This window comes from Sus scrofa, chromosome 3 (genome assembly GCF_054392235.1).
Source record: "Sus scrofa isolate SSC_HxYL_T2T_F1_AM1 chromosome 3, Sscrofa_HxYL_maternal_Yorkshire_Landrace_v2.0, whole genome shotgun sequence".
Classification (NCBI taxonomy): Eukaryota; Metazoa; Chordata; class Mammalia; order Artiodactyla; family Suidae; genus Sus; species Sus scrofa.
In genome coordinates this window covers 34,998,187-35,018,299 of record NC_139385.1, presented here as the reverse complement: position 1 = coordinate 35,018,299, position 20,113 = coordinate 34,998,187, and the positions used below count along the sequence as shown (strand labels likewise).

Genomic DNA, 20,113 nt, shown 5'->3' with positions numbered 1-20,113 from the left:
AGAGATAATACATACTCATCACATCCTAAAAAAAAAAAAAAAAAAAAAAAAAAAGACTTGGGGAGCCTGGCAGCACCAGAAGACGGTGGAGTGATGGGCGGGGCTGTCAATCAGTGGCCGGCACCCCCTGGCCCTACAATGACCTGAGTGTTTATCTCCATGGCTGCACACAGGGTTTCCCAAACTTAGGCTCCGGGCAGCTTTACATCCCCTCTTTGTTGAACACTAAGTCAATGATTAAATACCTTCTGATTTCATTATGCTAACTGGTATTAAATTGCATTAATAAATTCTATCACTGACATTCATGGAAAACCAAAGTCTTAAATCACAGTACAAGAAACGGACTGAAAAACAAAGCAAGCAAGCAAAAACAATAAAAACAGGCCGGGTCCCAGGAGCAGCAGCAGCAGCAGCAGCAGCAGCAGCAGCAGCAGCGACAACCCTATTGGCGGGCACAAAGGCAGCGGACCCATCGGAGGGTGGCAGGTGTGGGGCAGTCTGGCGGGCCAGTGGCCGGGGGCCCCCAGCCTCCTCCACGACGCCCCGCCCCGCCCGCCCATGGCCCCGCCTCTGCCCCCGCCCCGCCCCCGCCTCCCTCTCCAGCGGGCGGGGCGGGGCCGCCACGGGCCGCCCGCGAGTGGCGCCGGGAGGCGGTCGCCCTACGCCGCCCGGTAGGCCAACGGGCTCCCGGCCCACAGGCGGAATCCGCCCGGGGATGTCGCGGCGTGGGGGAGGGCCGAGAATTCCCGAGGAAAGACAAGTAGCCCGGGTCGAGTCTCAGAAAATGCGAGGTACTCTGTTGATGTTATCGTTCCCTGCGGGCCCCTCCCAGAGCTCACCTGAGCGACCCATGGGAGGGGGGAGGGGGAGGACGGGCGCGATCATCAACCCTTGGAATGTGGGAAGCCTGGGGTCCCTGTTACCCCCGAAAGCAGCCTTCTGCAACCCACTAGCCACCCCCGAACACCACCATGGTCGGAAACTGAGGCGGGTCAAAGACTTGCTCCAGGTCACTGAGTACATTCTGGTGAAAAAAGCTAAAGCAACAGCGGTGGGAAAGGGAAGGGAGGTGCGTGTGAGCAAGCCCGCCTCCCCTTCCTCGCCTCCTCAGGCTCCTCATCAGGTCAAGCTCAAGGAGGCCTCCAAGGGACCGGGGGAGGCCAGGAAGACTACACCATAGATGCTCAGTATTGAAAAGCGATGACAGGAGGAGTTCCCGTCGTGGCTCAGTGGTTAACATATCCGACGAGGAACCATGAGGTTGCGAGTTCGATCTCTGGCCTCACTCAGTGGGTTAAGGATCCGGTGTGGCCGTGAGCTGTGGTGTAGGCTGGTGGCTACAGCTCCGATTCGACCCCTAACCTGGGACCCTCCATATGTCACAGGTACTGCATTAAAAACTTAAAAAAAAAAAAAAACATACAAAAAAAAAAAACGCAGTGTCCCTGATTTCAGGGAGTGGGGTGGTGACAAGTGGGGAGAGAGTCCTGGGAAACTTCGAGATAGGCTTTCAGTGCACCGAGAGGGAGAGGGTTAAGGAAGTCACACTGGCAAGTGCCCCAGGCCCAGTGGGGACAGGGGAGCTGTATTAGGAAACAGTAGGAAAAATGGAGGGTTGGTTTCAGAGCCCATGGCCCCCAGATGGTGCCAGACACCAGCAGAGACCCTCTGCAGCTCCCTGGCTGCGCCTTCAGGCTCAGAGATGGGGTTGGAGACAGGTCGGTTGAACCCCATGGAGGTGCCCAGGGCCTTGCACCTGGGTACATGGAGCCTCTGAACCTCTGGCCCACTTTGCCTCAACTCAGAGAGGGGACATAGTTCCAGTCGAGTCCTGTCTGGCTGGGCGGCCCAGTGGCTAGAGAGTTGGGCAGGCTGTCTGGGGGCTCTGAGTGCCCTTCGATGGTTTGGAGGCAGCATTCTTGGCCCAGGTGGACCTGGCTTGAATCCTGGCTGTGCAGCTCTCTCGAATCAGGCTGGCGTGGAGTTTGGCTTCTGGCCGTGAGCGCAGCGAGTCCGTGTGGTGGTACTTTGGGGGCAGGCTGGGCTCATCCCTGTGCCCTTTCTCTGCAGAGAGCTCCACTCTCTCCTTCTTCCTTCTCCGCCCGAGCCTCTTCCTCCTCTGTGGCACCCTCGTTAGAAGGAAACTACCTGAATCCAGGTCATGTGGGTATAAGCTGGGTGGTGCTTGACTTCAGTCTGGGTCTCAGGTCTGAAGCGTGCTGATGATTCAAAGCCTGCTCACTTGACTTCAAAAGCGGGGTTGCTGATTTCAGGGTGCAGGGTGGTGTCGGGTGGGGTGAGAGCCCCGGCCGACTTTGCAACTGGCGTTCATTTCGGGGCACTGAGAGGAGCGGGTACCTCGCCGGCAGGTGCCCCAGGCCAGCGCAGACCAAGGTTCTGCTGTGGGAGGCAGAGGGAACTCCGCACGTCCGTCCGGTCTCTGCTGATCTTGCAGCCAGGGGGTCTAGCACCCTACTTCGCACCTTATTGGAGTTTCCTTTCGCTGCGGCCAACAGCTCTTCCTTTAGCTCTCGGCCATGCTTCCTGCCTTGCCCCGACTGCATTAGGGCAGTCCGCGCCAGGAGTATCCTGCTGATAGCTGCCTGGTTCCCAGCCTGCAGAACATGAAAGGCAGCTGTCTTGCTTCCCTTCTTGGGGCTCTTCAGGCCACATGGCTTGGGAGCACACCTTTTTGGACGGACTGCGTCCCCATCAGATGCTGGGCGAGCGTCTGTGGAAACCTGGGTGAGAACCTGACCTGATTGGCATGGCAGCGACCCCCCACCCCCCACCACCGCCTCCGCCGCCAACTTGAGAATGGCTTCCCCAAGGGAGAGGCTTCCCCAGGACGAAAAGCACCTTGAGATAGCTCAGGGTTGTGACAGCTTTGGTCGCTCGGGGTGACTTGAGCCCGCTGTTAAGGCCACTATGTCAACAGTCTCTCTTCCCTGTCTTTCTCTCCGAATTCTTTTGGTGTCTTTCTCTCACTCCTCTTTCCTCTTTCTCCCCGTTTTATGCTCAGCCCTGTCTCTCTCTCTCGCTCCCTATCTGTCTCTCTTCCTTTTGGTCTGTCTCTTCTGTCCTTGATGCCGGTGGACTGGAGGAAACAGCCGCCTCTTTTTGTGGTCGCCCAGTAGAAGCACTGGAGCAGGGGGGTCGGTGGGTCTGGGCGCGGGGTGTGCGTTACAACCTGGGGAAGTGCGCAGGGTCTGTTCCCAGGGGCGAGCCCCGCTCGGCCGTCCCACGTCCTGTCTGAATGACCAGGACTCAGCTTTCCAACAGGAGACTCTTTAGACACGGAATGCCAGGAGGTCCAGGAGAGCCCGAGGGGGTTGGGAAGCCAAGGCAAAGACAGCTGGGCTTTCTCTCTCTCTCTCTCTCTCTGTTGTTTCAGGAGCAACCCTGGTCATGCAGAACCCGGAGTCCCACAAGGCAGGGAGAGCACGGCACGAGTATGTGTGGACGATGGAAAGGTGTGACAACGCACTGTGGAGGGGGGAATAGTGTTAACCTTGGGATTCACTCTCAGAGTTTGGAATAGAGAAAATACTCTCGCCACCCAATTCTGCAGCACCACATCTTCCTTCTGTGGACAAAGAAATGTTTCCCTCGGCCTTTGCCGAGAGAGCTGCACGTTCACGCCTTCTCTCATGTTTCCTGTCTCTGCCTTCCACACTTGGGTGTGCCATTCTTTATCCTCCCAAGGGATCCCTTAACACAAAACACACTTGCTTTGCAATCAAAGTGTACTTTATTCAAGTTGCTTTTACAGTTTTATCTGTGTCCCATTCGGTGTCACGCTACATGGTTTAAAAATACCAACACCAGGCACGGGATGTAAAGAAACATGGTAGAGACACGAGGAGAGAAAGGCTGAGTTAGGGATGTTCCAGCAGCCAGGGTCTGGGCATGCAAGGCCCGGCCATCCACGTCATCCTGAAAGAGGGAGCGTGACAGAGGTCCCACGGTGAACAGTACACACCGACGTGAGGCCACAGAATCCTTGGAAGGAAACTGGCATGAGGGCAGATGGCGGTCAGGACTAAATCCACAGTCCCCTTCTTCAGTCAGGACTGATGCGGGTGACAGGCCAGGGGGTGATCCTGGTGGTGGACACCAGGGTGACTGCCTGACGCCAGTGCATTAAGTTCTACCTCTGCTTAAAGGGGCTTTCCTGTACATGTGTTTATTTTATCGAAAACTAGTTCAAAAGCAAATAGATAGATAACGATTATTTAACACACACATCTTACATTCTACCAAAATCTTACATACCAAGTAGTAAACATGTATCAGAACTGAATACTAAATCTAGACAATAAAGAACTAAGCTTATACTAAAGTTGGCTCGTAACAGATGAAGAGTGAGGTCGCTCTTGTTTCCTGGTCAAGATGGAAACCTTCGGACTCTTCCAGTCCCAGGCTGAGGCTTCAAGGTGTCCCAGCGGAGTCTGCAGCACAAACACAGGGACGCCATCACCGAGGAGGCGCAGAGACAGACGGAAGGAGGGCTCCCCCGGGTGGACGCGTGGCTCCATCAGGCTCCGCGGGGGCCGGGACCTCCCCAGGGCTCAGATCCCCAGGGCACTGCCGTCTGTGCTGCGCTTAGCCGAGGGGGTTTTCTGTGAACAAAGAGGGAACATCACTGTCCTCCAGGAGCGAGTTCCCTGTGCATTGGGCTGGGCAGCCTTCAAGGGACTGATCCCTGCACAGGGAAACGGATGCCGCGGAAAGGGGAGGATCTTGGGAGGAGCAGGACGTCTGATAACCCAAGGGAGAGGGGTAGCCAGCCCCTGCAGCCCACACTCTATACCACCAACCATGAGCCCTGCGTGGCGGAAACGGACAGAGGCCTGAAGACCTCCTTTTACCCTGAGAATCCTTTCTACCTCCCAGCCATTCTCACTTGCGCTCTTCATGGGGGGGGGGTGTGGGGGGAGACCTGGAGAAATCAGCCTTCCTGTATTCAGACTATACGACAAAGCTACAGTCACTAACCTCTATGATCCAGGCACGAAAGCAGCTAATACTGATCAGTCAGAAAGCCCAGAAATAAACCCAAGCACCAAGGGGCAACGGCTCCATGACAAAGGAGGCAAGAACATGCAGTGGAGGAAAGACAGGCTCCTCCATCAGTGGTGCTGGGAAAACCGGACAGGTACCTGTCAAGGAATGCAGCTAGAACATTCACTGACACCATACACAGAAATAAACTCGAAACGGCTGGACCACCCGCACGTAAGGCCAGATACTAGAAACCCCCTAGAGCACAACAGGCAGAATGCTCTTGGACATACATCGCAGCAAGACCTTGTTTGATACGCCTCCTGGAATAATGACAATAAAAACACAACTAAATCAGCAGGCACTAATTAAACTCAAAAGCTTCTGCACAGCAAAGGAGACCCTTTAACAAAAAAGAAAAACCCCGCACAATGGCAGAAAATATTTGCACACGATGCACCCACCAATGGCTTTATCTTCAAGGTAGAGAAACAACACACACAACTCAACAACCACCACAAAAACCCAACGCCTCAATCCAAAGAGAGCCAGAAGACCTAAAGAGACACTTCTCCAGACGAGGCGTATGCATGGCCGATGGGCCCATGAAGAGATGCTCAACCTCGCTCATCACGAGGGGACTGCACATCATCCAAACTGCAGCGAGGGACCACCTCACGCCTGTCAGAAAGGCCGTCATTAAGAAGTCGACACATAACAAATGCTGGAGGGGGTGCGGAGAAAGGCGAACCCTCCCACACTGTTGGTGGCAGTGGAAATCGGTGCGACCACTCTGGAAAACAGTGTGGGGGTTCCTCAGAAAACTCAATACACTACTACCCTATGTGATCCAGCGATCCCACTCCTAGGCCTCTCTCCAGACAAAACTTTCACTCAAAAAGACACATGCTCCTGTATGTTCGTGGCACAAGTCACAAGAGCCAAGGCATGGAAGCAACCTAAATGTCCACCAACAGACGGATGGGTGAAGACGATGGGGTACACAAAGACAGTGTCATGCCGCTCAGCTGGGTACAGGAAAGCAACAATGCCACTGGCAGCAACAGGGATGCCACTACAGTTATCACGGCACGTGACCTAAGTCAGAAAGACAATGACAAATACCACATGACATCACGTACACGCGGAAGCAAAGATACGGCACAAAGGGACATATCTCCAGAACAGAAACGGACTCACAGATCTGGAGGACAGACGTGTGGGGAGCCAAGGGGGAGGGGAGAGGAAGTGGGATGGCCTGGGAGTTTGGGCTTGGCCGATGCAAACGCTTACATTTAGGATGGATAAGCAATGAGGCCCTACGCGGTAGCACAGGGAACTGGATCCGGTCTCTTGGGAGAGAACACAATGGAACATGAGAAGAGAAAAAAAAAATGTATACACAGGTGTGACTGGGTCCCTTTGCTGTACAGCAGAAATGGGTACAACATGGTAATCAACTATACTTCGCTTCTTCAAAAAATATTTCACATATATATATGTATGCATATCGGAGTGGTGCTCAGCCATAAGAAAGAAAGAGACAATGCAATTTTCAGCAACACGGAAGGACCTAGAGATTATCATACCACGTGAAGTGAGTCAGACAAAGACAAAAGTTCTAACACTTCTATGCTGACTCTGAAACAAATCCACCTTTTTTACAACACAGAAACAACGCACGGACATGGAAAGCAAACCTCCATCAGCAAAGGGGAAAGAGAAGGGAAGGGATCAATGAGGAGTGTGAGATCAAGAGAGAAGCAACAAGGATTCACTGTGTAGCACATGGAACTCTATGCCCTATCTTCTCATAACCTGTAAGGAAAGAGAATTTGAAGCTGTACCCCTGAAACAAACACAATACGCTAACTACTCTGCAGTGAAAGAAATTCCATGAATGTTTTTTGCTATTAAGAGTTTAACAGAATCATGAAGATGTGCTAATCAACACATAAACTTATCTTTTTATTATACTGCTACATGAAGAGTACATAGAAGAAAATGGGTTCTTTTTTTTCTTTTTTCAGCCACACCTGCGGCACATGGAAGTGCACGGGTAGGGGTCAGATACGAGCTGCCTCTGCAGGCCTAAAACAGGCGCAACAAGGCAGGATTCGAATCGCCTTTGCAGCGTATGCCACAGCTCGCAGCAATGCCAGAGCCTTAAACTGACTGAGTGAGGCCAGGGACTGGACCTGCATCTTCATGGACACCTGTTCTTAACCCACTGAGCCACAGCAGAAACTCAATGCTGGGAAGACAATGTTTTTGAAAGTGTAGTAAAACAAGTTCCATTCACAGTATGAGATGACGAAGTGAAAAGCCAGTAAAAGGAATATAACGAACTTGAATCCTAGCCTTTCCCTCTTCCCAAGAGAACACGGAATTGAATTTGCCTCAGGGGTTGCTGCGTTTGAACTTGTCATCTACGTCAAAGAGTTTACAGAAGTTCCAACCTCAGTAGGAGAACGGGTGCCATGGGGTGGCCCAGGCCCTCCCTGGGCCCTACAGAGGCTGAGGGAAGACCCAGACCCGGGCACTTCCCACTCAGGTCGGGATCCTGCTGCCATGTCTTCTCTGTGAGGCCAGGAGCACTAAGCATCCACAACGATGCAGGGCTGGGCCAGGTGAGCCGCCCTGGGTGCATGAGCACTGAGGCGTACATGCCTTCTTCTCCATTGTTTTCTGGAGCCCTGAAACTGGGGAGGCCTTGGAGAGGTGGACACAAACGCAGAGGCAAAGGACCCCGTCTCACCTCTCTCAGGCTGAGATTGGTTGAGTACAGACTCGATGTGAATGCTCCCCACCTGCCCCGTTTGCCCTCAGCCCTGGGGGCCTGGACGGGAGGAGACCGGGGCGGGGCTAGGAAGGGTCACAGGGTCAACCTGACTGGGGTGTGGGGGTCAGGGGACGGCTGTCTGATGGGAGCAGGGGGATCTGACGGGAGCTGTGACCCCCTGGTCCTGCTGCCCAGAGGCTCTGTCCTCGGACGTGGTCAATCCCGGGAGACGGGGTCACAGGGCCAGGAAAGAAAGTGTGTGAATCAGGGCCAGCAGCCCCGTCAGACAGTCCCCCAAATGCCTGCTGGCCAGGGGGGAGGGTCTCTCAGGGCGGCTGGACATGGACCTCTCCCAGAGGGGAGCACAGTCATGACAGCAGACTGGGGTCAGCTGTGCAGGTGGACAGGACTCAAGGATACGGGATCCTATGCAGCAACCCCAGACGACATCTCCTTTGTTTTACTGTATTGCATGTTTGTCTTTTTCCCTTTTCTAGGGCCACTCTTGCAGCATATGGAGGTTCCGAGACTAGGGAGCCAATCGGAGCTGCAGCTGCCAGCCTAAACCACAACCACAGCAACGCGGGATCCGAGCCGCATCTGTGACCAACACCACAGCTCACAACAACGCTGGAACCTCACCACACTGAATGAGGCCAGGGCTCGAAACCACAATCTCATGGTTCCTAGGTGGATCCATTAACCACTGAGCTACAACAGGAACTCAGAGGACAACTAAACTAACCCATCCGACTCTGGTAGTGCCCCTTCCCTGAGGACACACCGTGAGGACACAACAGGTCAGGGAGCCCAGAAATCCTGCACGTGCAGAGGGAGAGAGCTGCCTTCTCACCCACCACCTGACACTCACTAGACCAACTTCGTCTCCAGGGTCGGGGGCCTAGGAGAGGTTGGCGTCCCACCCCGTCAGGTCCATCAAGGTCACTAAAGGAAACTAAGTCAACAGCTCTTGTGCACAGGACCCTCAGGGTGCGAGTCACAAAGCAAGCTGGCACAGTGGCCAGGGCCAAGAGCTGGAAGGAGCAGCCTTGGGAGGGAAAATCCATTTTCCTTCTCCAAGGAAGGAGACAGGAAGACACACACAGCACAACAAAGACCAGGCACCCAAGTCTTCTTCGTGTGATCAATTTCAGAGGGGAAAACGCCACACCAGGCTTCCACTCATTAGGCCACCCACCCACCCGCCATGTCCCATCCCCCTTCCTCCCTCGCCCGGCAGCAGGTGCAACCCAGGTGCTCCCAGGAACCCTCTCCCACTGGATCCCACCTGCATGCTCTTCCCTACCTGCAGCCTCCTCGTCCTGGTGGCTGTTGCTGCTCTCCACCACCGAGTCTGCAGAAACACACCGTGGGGAATCAAGGACGTACAAACAGCGGCCCTCCCGCTTCTCCCCGTCCCTGAGGTGACTGCGGGTCACGGAGCATCACCCTGGTTTTTCCTCCAGGTGCCCACACCTTCCCTCGGCTCCAGGGACTGAGACCCTTCGACCCAATGTGAGCACAGATGCCAACATTCCGGCACCTCTTCATCTGCTCCCTCTCCCTCTTAAAACAGGCGCTGAACATCTTTACACCAATTTCTTTCTGTTGTTAAGATTTCAGACTCACCTGCCCCACACCCCAAGCAGCAGGTGTAACCCAAGTGTCCCGGGAACCCTCTCCCATTGGCCCCTACCCGAGAGCTGTTCCTACCTGTGTCATCTTCATCGTGGATGCTGCCACACAGACTGTCAATGCTCCATGCTGCAGAAACACAGACATGAGGAATCAAGGTGTTAGAATCTGTCCCCCACTCATGTCGCCTACCGAAGGTTGTTTGGGGCCTCACAGCACTGCCCTGGTCTGTCCTCCGTGTGCTCAGAACTTCCCTGGGCTCTATGGCCTCAACGTGTCTCTGCAACCAAAGGAGCAGGAGGGCCCCCCCTCCCTTCCTCAACACCTGGACTTCTCCTCAGCGGAGCAGGGTTCCAGAATACTCACAGCTTTCACCGTCTGTCCCGTCCACCTGCAATGACAGAAAAGAAAACACGGTGAGCGTCACAGCATCCTCTGCACGGTGGCCGCAGGTCTTCCTGCTGTTGGGGACCACAGGCAGGCACACAGAAGGCAGAGTGGAGTCGGTTTCCCCAAAAGAAGACAGCGAAGACACCTTTGGAAAAGGCGCGAACTTCTCACGGAAGACCTCCCCAGGCCATGTTCCTTCAAAAAACATTCAGGCCTCTTCAAAGAAAAATGCTCCCTACTGTACCCTTGGGAACGGATGCGCTCCCCTTTGCAAATGCCCCTTGGAAGGAGCTAGTTGCTGGTACCAAACGTTGACTCCACATTCCTCCGCAGAGGAATCTGCATGCCTCATAAACAATGGACTTCCTCAGATTTTCATTTCTCAAGTAGGAATATCAAAAAAGAAAGGAGGCGACTTTTCCAACCTCACATCAAGAAAGGTGAGCTTACCTTGGGGGCAGATTCATCTTCCTGCTCAGCCCCAGCCCTGGCTGGGGACGTCTTGTCATTGTCACTGCCTGGGCCCGCCTCCTCCTCTGCCTCGCCAACGGCTGCGGCCTCCTCTGCCCCCTTCTCAGGGGCCGGGCCCGCCTCCTCCTCCTTGGTCACAGCCTGGGCCTCCTCCTCGGTCTTCTCACTCCCACCGGCCTCCACAACATCGTCGTGCGTTGCTAGGGGGACACACACTCACTGTCAGCAGGGCGGTGGTGCTGCTCAGGAGGTACTCTGGGCGCCTCACCTGACTGGACATGGGCTGGGAGTCAAGGGGTGGGGCTGGCATGAAGCACGGACGGAGCTTCTCCCGGCCCATCCTCCCGGGTAAACGTGTTGAAGGAAGGCAGCGAGCACCTTGAAAGACCTGAGAAAGGGAGCCTCTGCCTCTCTTGCTAAAGGGAACCTCTCCGGGGCATAGTCCCCATCTGAGAAATGGCCAACACGAGAGAATGCAGGCTCTGCTGCCACGAGACAGCCTCCTGAGTGCTCCTGCCCATTCTCACGTCCAGCCACAGGCCTCCATCGTCTGAAATGGCAGGACATCGTTTCAGCTTCCCTACGCTTCCCACAGGGTGCTCCTGAGTTCACGCTCCATCCTCTGGAGTGGTTCGCCTCTTTCATGGTCTTAGATGCATAATATTTCTCGTTGGAATGCTTTGGCCGTAGGAATCTCAGGCGGAGAGCAGGCCTTCCCAATGCCATGGACTTTGCACTACTGTCCACAACAACCTTTCTCGGCGTAACTCACAGGACCTCTGCACCCATTCAGGAATCAGTCCCCCTTCATCCCTGCTGCCAGGTCTCAGCCATCTCTATGTGCCATCTCTGACAGTCTGCCTAGTCTCGTTACCGCCTATATGTTGAATTGCACAGTGGTCCTTTTTCTGTGTCTGCCTGATTGAAGTGTGGTGGTTGTTGTTGTTGTTGTTGTTTTTTTCTTTAATGTTCTTTGCTTTTTAGGGCCGCTCCCGCGACATATGGTGGTTCCCAGGCTAGGGGTCTAATCGGAGCTGTAGCTGCCGGCTTCCGCCAGAGCCACAGCAAGGCAGGATCCCAGGCACATCTGCGACCTACACCACAGATCCCGGCATCACCGGATCTTTACCCCACTGAGCGAGGCCAGGGATCCAATCCACAATCTCAGGCTTCCTAGTCGGAGTCACTTCTGCCATGCCACCACGGGAACTCCTCACTCATGTTAAAACTGCGTTTTCTTTGGAATCATCCATGTGGTCACCTATTTAAAAGTTTAATTTTGTTTCTGGCAGAATACTGTTCTCTTCTGGGTACACGGCACATTGGATCTGTCCCCTGATCTCTTCTTGTCTTTTGGGAGTGGTTTCACCTTTTGGCTATTGGGAATAACCCGCTGCTACAAACGGCAGTGTACACGTCCTCTATGGTAATAACATACCAGGGACTCCTAACATTGTGCAGGTGTCCAACCTCAACTAACGTCACAGCACAAAAATGAATCTGAATGTAAACGGGGAACTTCTCACTGACTAAAATGGTATGACTCTTTTGCCGCTCAGGGCACCACATGTTCCCCATTCCGTGCTGGACGTTGTCAATGGTGGACATTGGAGGAATGGCTTACGGGAGCTCTCTGTGATATCTGTTCACCATGTCTTGTTCATATGACCTTGTTCTAAATCGCGTCTAGTATTGTTTTCAAGTTGGGAAATGTGGTTCCATGGAGGGATCCAGCACAACTAGCCCAAATATCAACTATTAGTAAATGTCAAAACATGAGTGAGGGCATCTCTGCTATTAACCAGGAACCAAATGTTGAGTTTAAACGAACCATTATTTTCATGGTTGTGAAAGTGCCCAGGGAGTGATTCAATTTGGGTTTTGGTTGGTTGGTTGGGTTTTGGTCATTTTGCCTTTTCTAGGCCCGCTTCCCTTGGCATGCGCAGGCTCCCAGGAGAGGGGTCTAATCAGAGTTGTAGCCACTGGCCTACGCCACAGCCACTGCAACTCGGGATTCGAACCGCATCTGTGGCCAACACCACAGCTCACGGCAACCCCGGATCCTTAACCCACTGAGCAAGGCCAGAGATCCAACTCGCAACCTCATGGTTCCTAGTCGGAGTCCTTAACCACTGCGCCACGACCGGAACTCCGAGTTAGTTCATTTGAATTTGCACCATGCACTAGAAGAGAGATACGGCTTAGCACCTGTAGAGTTTGTTCTGAAATCTGGAGCACTGAATGAACCAGAATCATCGTTCATGCCTGAGTGTACTGAGTCAGGTTCCACAGTACCTTCATCTGGCTCAGTGGCTGGGTGCACCCTGTTGTGCGGCCACCAGGGGATTAGTCTAGCCAAGCTCGCAGAGGACAAACTTATCCTCAGGCTCCTGAAGCAAGATCCTTTCCTCCCAAAGCAAGATTCTGGAAAATACATGACAACAGAGAGAACGAGTGATAGACTGACTGCAGAAGACCACAGGGACATGACTAATCGTTGACTCCCAGGCCAAGCCCTCAATGCCCATAATCCCCAGCTGCCCAGCAGAGCCTCCAGCATCCAAGTTCTACTTAGAAAGACCTTGCTCTTTGGGCTGCACTTCAAACCGCTACCTCCCCACACAGGGTTGTGGGAAAACGCCTCTTGGTAGCTGAGACAACCTAGATGATGACCATGCAGAATGGTCTGATGTCAATCCCAATGATTGACTGACTGATTTTCGCCACTCCCAGGGAGGGCATGCAGAACTTCCCAGGCCACGGCTAGACTCTGCACCACAGCAGGGATCCAACACTGGACCCTTAACGTCTAGGACACTAGCGAACTCTGCACATCCCCTGTTGAAGAAACACATGCCAGGGAAGGGGACCTAGTAATCTCTGTGCCTCAGTTCCCTGTTCTGGGCATCCAACTCTCGGGACGCCCCTTCCCTGAGGACACACCGTGAGGACACAACAGGTCAGGGAGCCCAGAAATCCTGCACGTGCAGAGGGAGAGAGCTGCCTTCTCACCCACCACCTGACACTCACTAGACCAACTTCGTCTCCAGGGTCGGGGGCCTAGGAGAGGTTGGCGTCCCACCCCGTCAGGTCCATCAAGGTCACTAAAGGAAACTAAGTCAACAGCTCTTGTGCACAGGACCCTCAGGGTGCGAGTCACAAAGCAAGCTGGCACAGTGGCCAGAGCCAAGAGCTGGAAGGAGCAGCTTTGGGAGGGAAAATCCATTTTCCTTCTCCAAGGAAGGAGACAGGAAGACACACACAGCACAACAAAGACCAGGCACCCAAGTCTTCTTCGTGTGATCAATTTCAGAGGGGAAAACGCCACACCAGGCTTCCACTCATTAGGCCACCCACCCACCCGCCATGTCCCATCCCCCTTCCTCCCTCGCCCGGCAGCAGGTGCAACCCAGGTGCTCCCAGGAACCCTCTCCCACTGGATCCCAGCTGCGTGCTCTTCCCTACCTGCAGCCTCCTCGTCCTGGTGGCTGTTGCTGCTCCCCACCACCGAGTCTGCAGAAACACACCGTGGGGAATCAAGGACGTACAAACAGCGGCCCTCCCGCTTCTCCCCCGTCCCTGAGGTGACTGCGGGTCACGGAGCATCACCCTGGTTTTTCCTCCAGGTGCCCACACCTTCCCTCGGCTCCAGGGACTGAGACGCTTCGACCCAATGTGAGCACAGATGCCAACATTCCGGCACCTCTTCATCTGCTCCCTCTCCCTCTTAAAACAGGCGCTGAACATCTTTACACCAATTTCTTTCTGTTGTTAGATTTCAGACTCACCTGCCCCACACCCCAAGCAGCAGGTGTAACCCAAGTGTCCCGGGAACCCTCTCCCATTGGCCCCTACCCGAGAGCTGTTCCTACCTGTGTCATCTTCATCGTGGACGCTGCCACACAGACTCACAGTGCTCCACACTGCAGAAACACAGACATGAGGAATCAAGGTGTTAGAAACTGTCCCCCACTCATGTCGCCTACCGAAGGTTGTTTGGGGCCTCACAGCACTGCCCTGGTCTGTCCTCCGTGTGCTCAGAACTTCCCTGGGCTCTATGGCCTCAACGTGTCTCTGCAACCAAAGGAGCAGGAAAGCCCCCCTCCCTTCCTCAACATCTGGACTTCTCCTCAGCGGAGCAGGGTTCCAGAATACTCACAGCTTTCACCGTCCGTCCCGTCCACCTGCAATGACAGAAAAGAAAACACGGTGAGCGTCACAGCATCCTCTGCACGGTGGCCGCAGGTCTTCCTGCTGTTGGGGACCACAGGCAGGCACACAGAAGGCAGAGTTGAGTCGGTTTCCCCAAAAGAAGACAGCGAAGACACCTTTGGAAAAGGCGCGAACTTCTCACGGAAGACCTCCCCAGGCCATGTTCCTTTAAAAAACATTCCGGCCTCTTCAAAGAAAAATGCTCCCTACTGTACCCTTGGGAACGGATGCGCTCCCTTTTGCAAATGCCCCTTGGAAGGAGCTAGTTGCTGGTACCAAACGTTGACTCCACATTCCTCCGCAGAGGAATCTGCATGCCTCATAAACAATGGACTTCCTCAGATTTTCATTTCTCAAGTAGGAATATCAAAAAAGAAAGGAGGCGACTTTTCCAACCTCACATCAAGAAAGGTGAGCTTACCTTGGGGGCAGATTCATCTTCCTGCTCAGCCCCAGCCCTGGCTGGGGACGTCTTGTCATTGTCACTGCCTGGGCCCGCCTCCTCCTCTGCCTCGCCAACGGCTGCGGCCTCCTCTGCCCCCTTCTCAGGGGCCGGGCCCGCCTCCTCCTCCTTGGTCACAGCCTGGGCCTCCTCCTCGGTCTTCTCACTCCCACCGGCCTCCACAACATCGTCGTGCGTTGCTAGGGGGACACACACTCACTGTCAGCAGGGCGGTGGTGCTGCTCAGGAGGTACTCTGGGCGCCTCACCTGACTGGACATGGGCTGGGAGTCAAGGGGTGGGGCTGGCATGAAGCACGGACGGAGCTTCTCCCGGCCCATCCTCCCGGGTAAACGTGTTGAAGGAAGGCAGCGAGCACCTTGAAAGACCTGAGAAAGGGAGCCTCTGCCTCTCTTGCTAAAGGGAACCTCTCCGGGGCATAGTCCCCATCTGAGAAATGGCCAACACGAGAGAATGCAGGCTCTGCTGCCACGAGACAGCCTCCTGAGTGCTCCTGCCCATTCTCACGTCCAGCCACAGGCCTCCATCGTCTGAAATGGCAGGACATCGTTTCAGCTTCCCTACGCTTCCCACAGGGTGCTCCTGAGTTCACGCTCCATCCTCTGGAGTGGTTCGCCTCTTTCATGGTCTTAGATGCATAATATTTCTCGTTGGAATGCTTTGGCCGTAGGAATCTCAGGCGGAGAGCAGGCCTTCCCAATGCCATGGACTTTGCACTACTGTCCACAACAACCTTTCTCGGCGTAACTCACAGGACCTCTGCACCCATTCAGGAATCAGTCCCCCTTCATCCCTGCTGCCAGGTCTCAGCCATCTCTATGTGCCATCTCTGACAGTCTGCCTAGTCTCGTTACCGCCTATATGTTGAACTGCACAGTGTTCTTTTTCTGTGTCTGCTTGGCTTCACTATCGTTAAAAGAGTGTTGCAGTTTGCATCATCCATGTTTATCGTATTTACAATTTGTTTTCTGGTAGAAGTTTATGCTCGTGTGGGTACATAGTGCATTTGGTTTATCCACTGTTCTCTTGCTAACGTTTGGGATTGGTTTCATGGAAGGACTACCTGCATAAGCTTGAGTCTCGGTGCTGCTTGCATCCAAAGATGGAGTTTGAATAGCTCCCCAGCAGGAGAGGATGGAAGAGCATCATGGGAAGGATGCTTTCCAGCTCATGTAGAGCATCTATCCTCATCTCCCCTCATCCCCACGTTGGCCCAGCTGCAGCTGAAGCGGGTGCAACTCAGCGGGAGTAAGCCAGATTTGACAGCAGAGGGCACTGACCTTTAGAATAACTTGCCAAGAATCAGGGCAATGCTGATTGACGGATCTGGGCCAAGAACGTGTGGGTCCCTTGAGGACAGAAACCCCGGAACCCCCGAAGGCCGGACACCTGCTCTGGGCCAAGACCATGCCCTTGACCCTTGAACCAAGAGCTCGCCTCACTCGCTCCCTCAAGTCCTCCCGTCCCGAGGTTTGAGTGGGCGAGCTCGGATGCCTTCCCTGCAGGAGATGCTGAACCAAGCCATCAGTCCACATCCTTATCCAGCCCTTTGTCTCCATGCTTCAATCCCTGATCTGAAGCCAACATTTTCCTGCAAACAAAGCCCCTCCGAAGGACCGGGGCTTTGTCCTGGCTCCGTGGATGCTCCAACCCAGGCATCCTCCCCAACACTTCACATCATCCACTGCATCACATTACACTCTCACGGCAACCAGCTGACAACCTCCAGCGACTAGGGCTCTGTTTCGCTCCCAAGACGGCTCAGAGCTCAGAACGGTCTCACCCGGATGCCACATGAGGGCTCTGCCAAGAATGAGCTTCCCTTCCACTGACCGTGCCTGGGTAAGAGGTTCCTGGGACTTCACTGGGGAGGAGACCATCTGGGCCAGTGCTCTGACTGCTTGGTACATTCAAGTCTCTGACTGTCAATGCCGTACTTACACAATGTTCTTTAAAAAACTGTTGTGATGAAAATACTGTTGACTGGCAATGTTGTACCCCTGGCTGCTGTACAGCAATAGGGGTCTGAGCTCCTCTTCCGCAGCCCGGATCAAGGTCCCGCTGCGAATGAGCAGGAGCTCAAGTCGTTCTTCGCCCAAACCCCATGTGTCCTCTGGAAACTCCTCGTCCTTCTTCAGACCCTGCAGTGGCAGGGACAGAGTCTTCTACCCTCTTAAAGGGACCCTTTAGAGACCCTCAGCTTGAAGACCCGACCCGAAGTCTCCCTCTGCGGATTCCCCAGTCAGACCCTCCTTCCCTCGGTTACCAAATGTTCACCCCACGAACCTACTGGCACTGTGCCTTCTCAGCACACTACCAGCTAACAGCCGACTGCCCGGTGAGCTTATCGTCATCAACCCATGGAAATCCTACTTGAAAATCTCACCTCCATTCCTTATAAACAATTTCTACATTTAACATGCAACTATTTGGCTTCAGAAGTTGATATGTGCCTTCAGAAGAGTGGAGCTATAAATGCCCATTGCCATCAGGTGCACTGAAGGACAGAACCAGGGTCCCCCCTGCATTGCATAAACGCAGAGTGGGGTATTACCGGGGCTGGTGTTATGGGAGAAGGCCTGTACATTGGAAATAGGCAGGAGTCTACTCATAAATCAGGAAACTATTTGAGGCGCCCAACCAGAAAGAAAGAACTAAAACTCTTAAGAGTAATACAAAATGGCTGCATAAGACATTTCTATCTCTGTACATACACTGAAGCGGCAGAAACGAAAACAAAACAAGTCAGAGAACATTTCCATTCAGGGTAAACTACGCCATTCGATGGAACAGCCTTTAGATCAGTATCAACATCCCTCCCCGACAACAGTTCCGGTTGCCCATCGTCCAGCGCTCGAGGGGTGAAGGGGACAGCCTCCCAGCTATGGCCCAACGCGCACCTCTCCGCTCTCAGACTGGCAGTTGGACCGCAGGGCTCCGGGGCCATCATCCCATTGCCATGGCAATCGGTCAAGGCCTGCAACTTTCGGAGGGAAGGCAACTCTGCCCCCTCTGGGCCCACCTGCTCGGTCTAGACTAGTGTGTGTTTCTACGGACAGGGACGGCAGTTCAGGGTCAACATGTTCTCCCAAAAACTGCATCCCAGAACCACACGGTATTACTCTCTGCTTGAGAAAACAAGACAGGGGAGCGAAAAAGACCCACGTCCCAAGTAGACGGGACACTGACAAGGATTCAGGAGTGAGGACGAACAAAACAGGAGAAGGCCTTGCCAACGGGAAGGGGGCTTCACGGCTCAGGGAGAATGTCTGCTGTCATTCTCCCTGATCCGCACATCATGCCACTTCAGAGGAAGAGGGTGCAAAACAGGGGCTCGAACCCCTATCTTCCAGCAGAGACCACTGACACTTAGAGCAACTTCTCAGGAGTCACGCCAACCATGCCTGACGGATCTGGGACAAGAGGGCAGTTGGTTCCCTCAGGTCGCAGATCCCCCTGAACCAATGAGACCTGCTCGCCGCTGACATCATGCCCTGGACGCTTACTTGAACCCACAACGCCCCTTACTCTCTCACTCAGAGGCTCTCTCTGTCCAGTCCTGATGCCCCAAGATGTCCTGGGGTAAGCCTGGAGAACACATCGGAGCCAGGAGAGCAGTCCAATTCTTTACCCAACATTTTGCCAATCCAAAATACAAACGTTCGCCCAAAAAGAGCTCCTCTGGACGACGGCCCAGCCTCCCCCCCAGTCTTCCCATTGTCAGCCCTTCACGGTGACCAGCTGACCACTTCCTGGGAACAGCGGTCTGCTTGCATCCCCAATCTCACTCAGAGATCAAAACATCTTCAACCAAGTTCACAGGGGGGCTCTAGCAAGAATCAGCTTTCCTGCAGCGCACCACACCTGGACGATCAGGGCTTGCGGATTCGCTGGGGAGGTGGCCATCTGGACCAGTGCTGGGTGGGCGGTTAGGAAAGGAAGTCTGTGACTCTCCATGTCTCGCTGACTTTGCCGTCAGAGCACCGGTCTCAGCAACCTTGACCACGGCCTAGCTGACAATGGGCCGGAGTGCAAGTCTTCTGTCACCCAAACCCAGTCTACACTCTGGACACTCCTCATCCTTCTCCAGACCTGAGAGCGGCAGGGACAGAGGCCCCGCTCCTCCTACAGAGACCCCCTCCAGACCTCAGCCTGAAGACCCCACCCCGGGTCTCTCTGAGGATCACCAGAGAGACCCTCCTTCCCTTCCTTACCCAGTGTTCACCCCACCACCCTGCTGGCACTGGCCCCGGGCACCACACTACCAGCTAGCACCCAAAGAGCCAGTGGGCTGCTCCTCATCCACCCCTGGAAAGCCAACCTGAAAAACCCCCGTTTCTTTCTCCATGGAAATTCCTCTGCCTTTGGACTGCTAGCAGGTGGGGTCAGACATTGCCATGTACGTTCAGGAGAGTGGAGCTGTCATGTCCCCCTTCTGAATGTCCACTGCAGGGCTGACGGCGAGGGCCTCGTGCTTCGACACAGGCAGAGGGGCACGTCTGCAGTGTCTGTGCACTGGGAGAACGTGTTTCAAACTGCCACGAGACACGAGTCTTTTCTCAAATTTAGGAAAATACGAGAGGCAGACGGCTCACTCGGAGCATTAAGATACACCTTCGTCTTACGGCAAGCCTGTACAACAGACCTATGGCTCGGGAGACTGATGAGACTGGTGGCAATGAAGCTGAAGATGGACAGAACATGTTCCGTCAAGACGAACCACCCCTCTGAGGGAACAGCCTTTAGCTCAGCACCAACATACCTCCCGAACAACAGTTCAGGTTGCCCATCGTCAACGACTCGAGCAGCGAAGGGGAGAGCCTCCCAGCTGTGGCCCAACGCTCTCCTCTCTACGCTCACACTGGCAGTTGGGTCACAAGGCTCTCTGGGCATCATTCCATTGCCGTGGCAACTGGTCAAGGCCTGGAACTTTCAGACAGGGGAGGCAACTCTGCCCCCTCTGGGCCCACCTGCTCTACATAGCCCACTGGCCGTTTCCCTGGACAGGGTCCGGGTTTTCTTTCAAACACTGCATCCTAAAGTCAAACAGTGGAGTTCCCGTCGTGGCGCAGTGGTTAACGAATCCGACTAGGAACCATGAGGTTGCGGGTTCGGTCCCTGCCCTTGCTCAGTGGGTTAACGATCCGGCGTTGC

At 54.3% G+C, this 20,113-nt stretch overlaps 2 protein-coding genes across 2 annotated transcripts; one reads left to right on the top strand and one right to left on the bottom strand.

The window, feature by feature from the left end:
* Window positions 1–156: 156 nt before the first annotated feature.
* Window positions 157–5,429, top strand: LOC146404527 (uncharacterized). The gene is made up of 2 exons (XM_085017523.1): window positions 157–794; window positions 3,398–5,429. Exons 1-2 carry the CDS (start codon window positions 308–310, stop codon window positions 3,505–3,507), a joined length of 597 nt encoding a protein of 198 aa, XP_084873649.1. The 5' UTR covers window positions 157–307; the 3' UTR covers window positions 3,508–5,429.
* LOC102164141 (uncharacterized) lies at window positions 3,736–16,839 on the bottom strand. The gene is made up of 11 exons (XM_021087969.2): window positions 16,743–16,839; window positions 14,919–15,154; window positions 14,445–14,469; window positions 14,158–14,208; window positions 13,751–13,798; window positions 12,581–12,709; window positions 10,265–10,485; window positions 9,791–9,815; window positions 9,503–9,553; window positions 9,096–9,143; window positions 3,736–4,454 (listed from the first exon to the last, which is right to left on the bottom strand). The coding sequence occupies exons 1-11, from the start codon at window positions 16,837–16,839 to the stop codon at window positions 4,435–4,437; spliced, it is 951 nt and encodes a 316-aa protein (XP_020943628.2). The 3' UTR covers window positions 3,736–4,434.
* Between the last annotated feature and the right edge of the window lie 3,274 nt (window positions 16,840–20,113).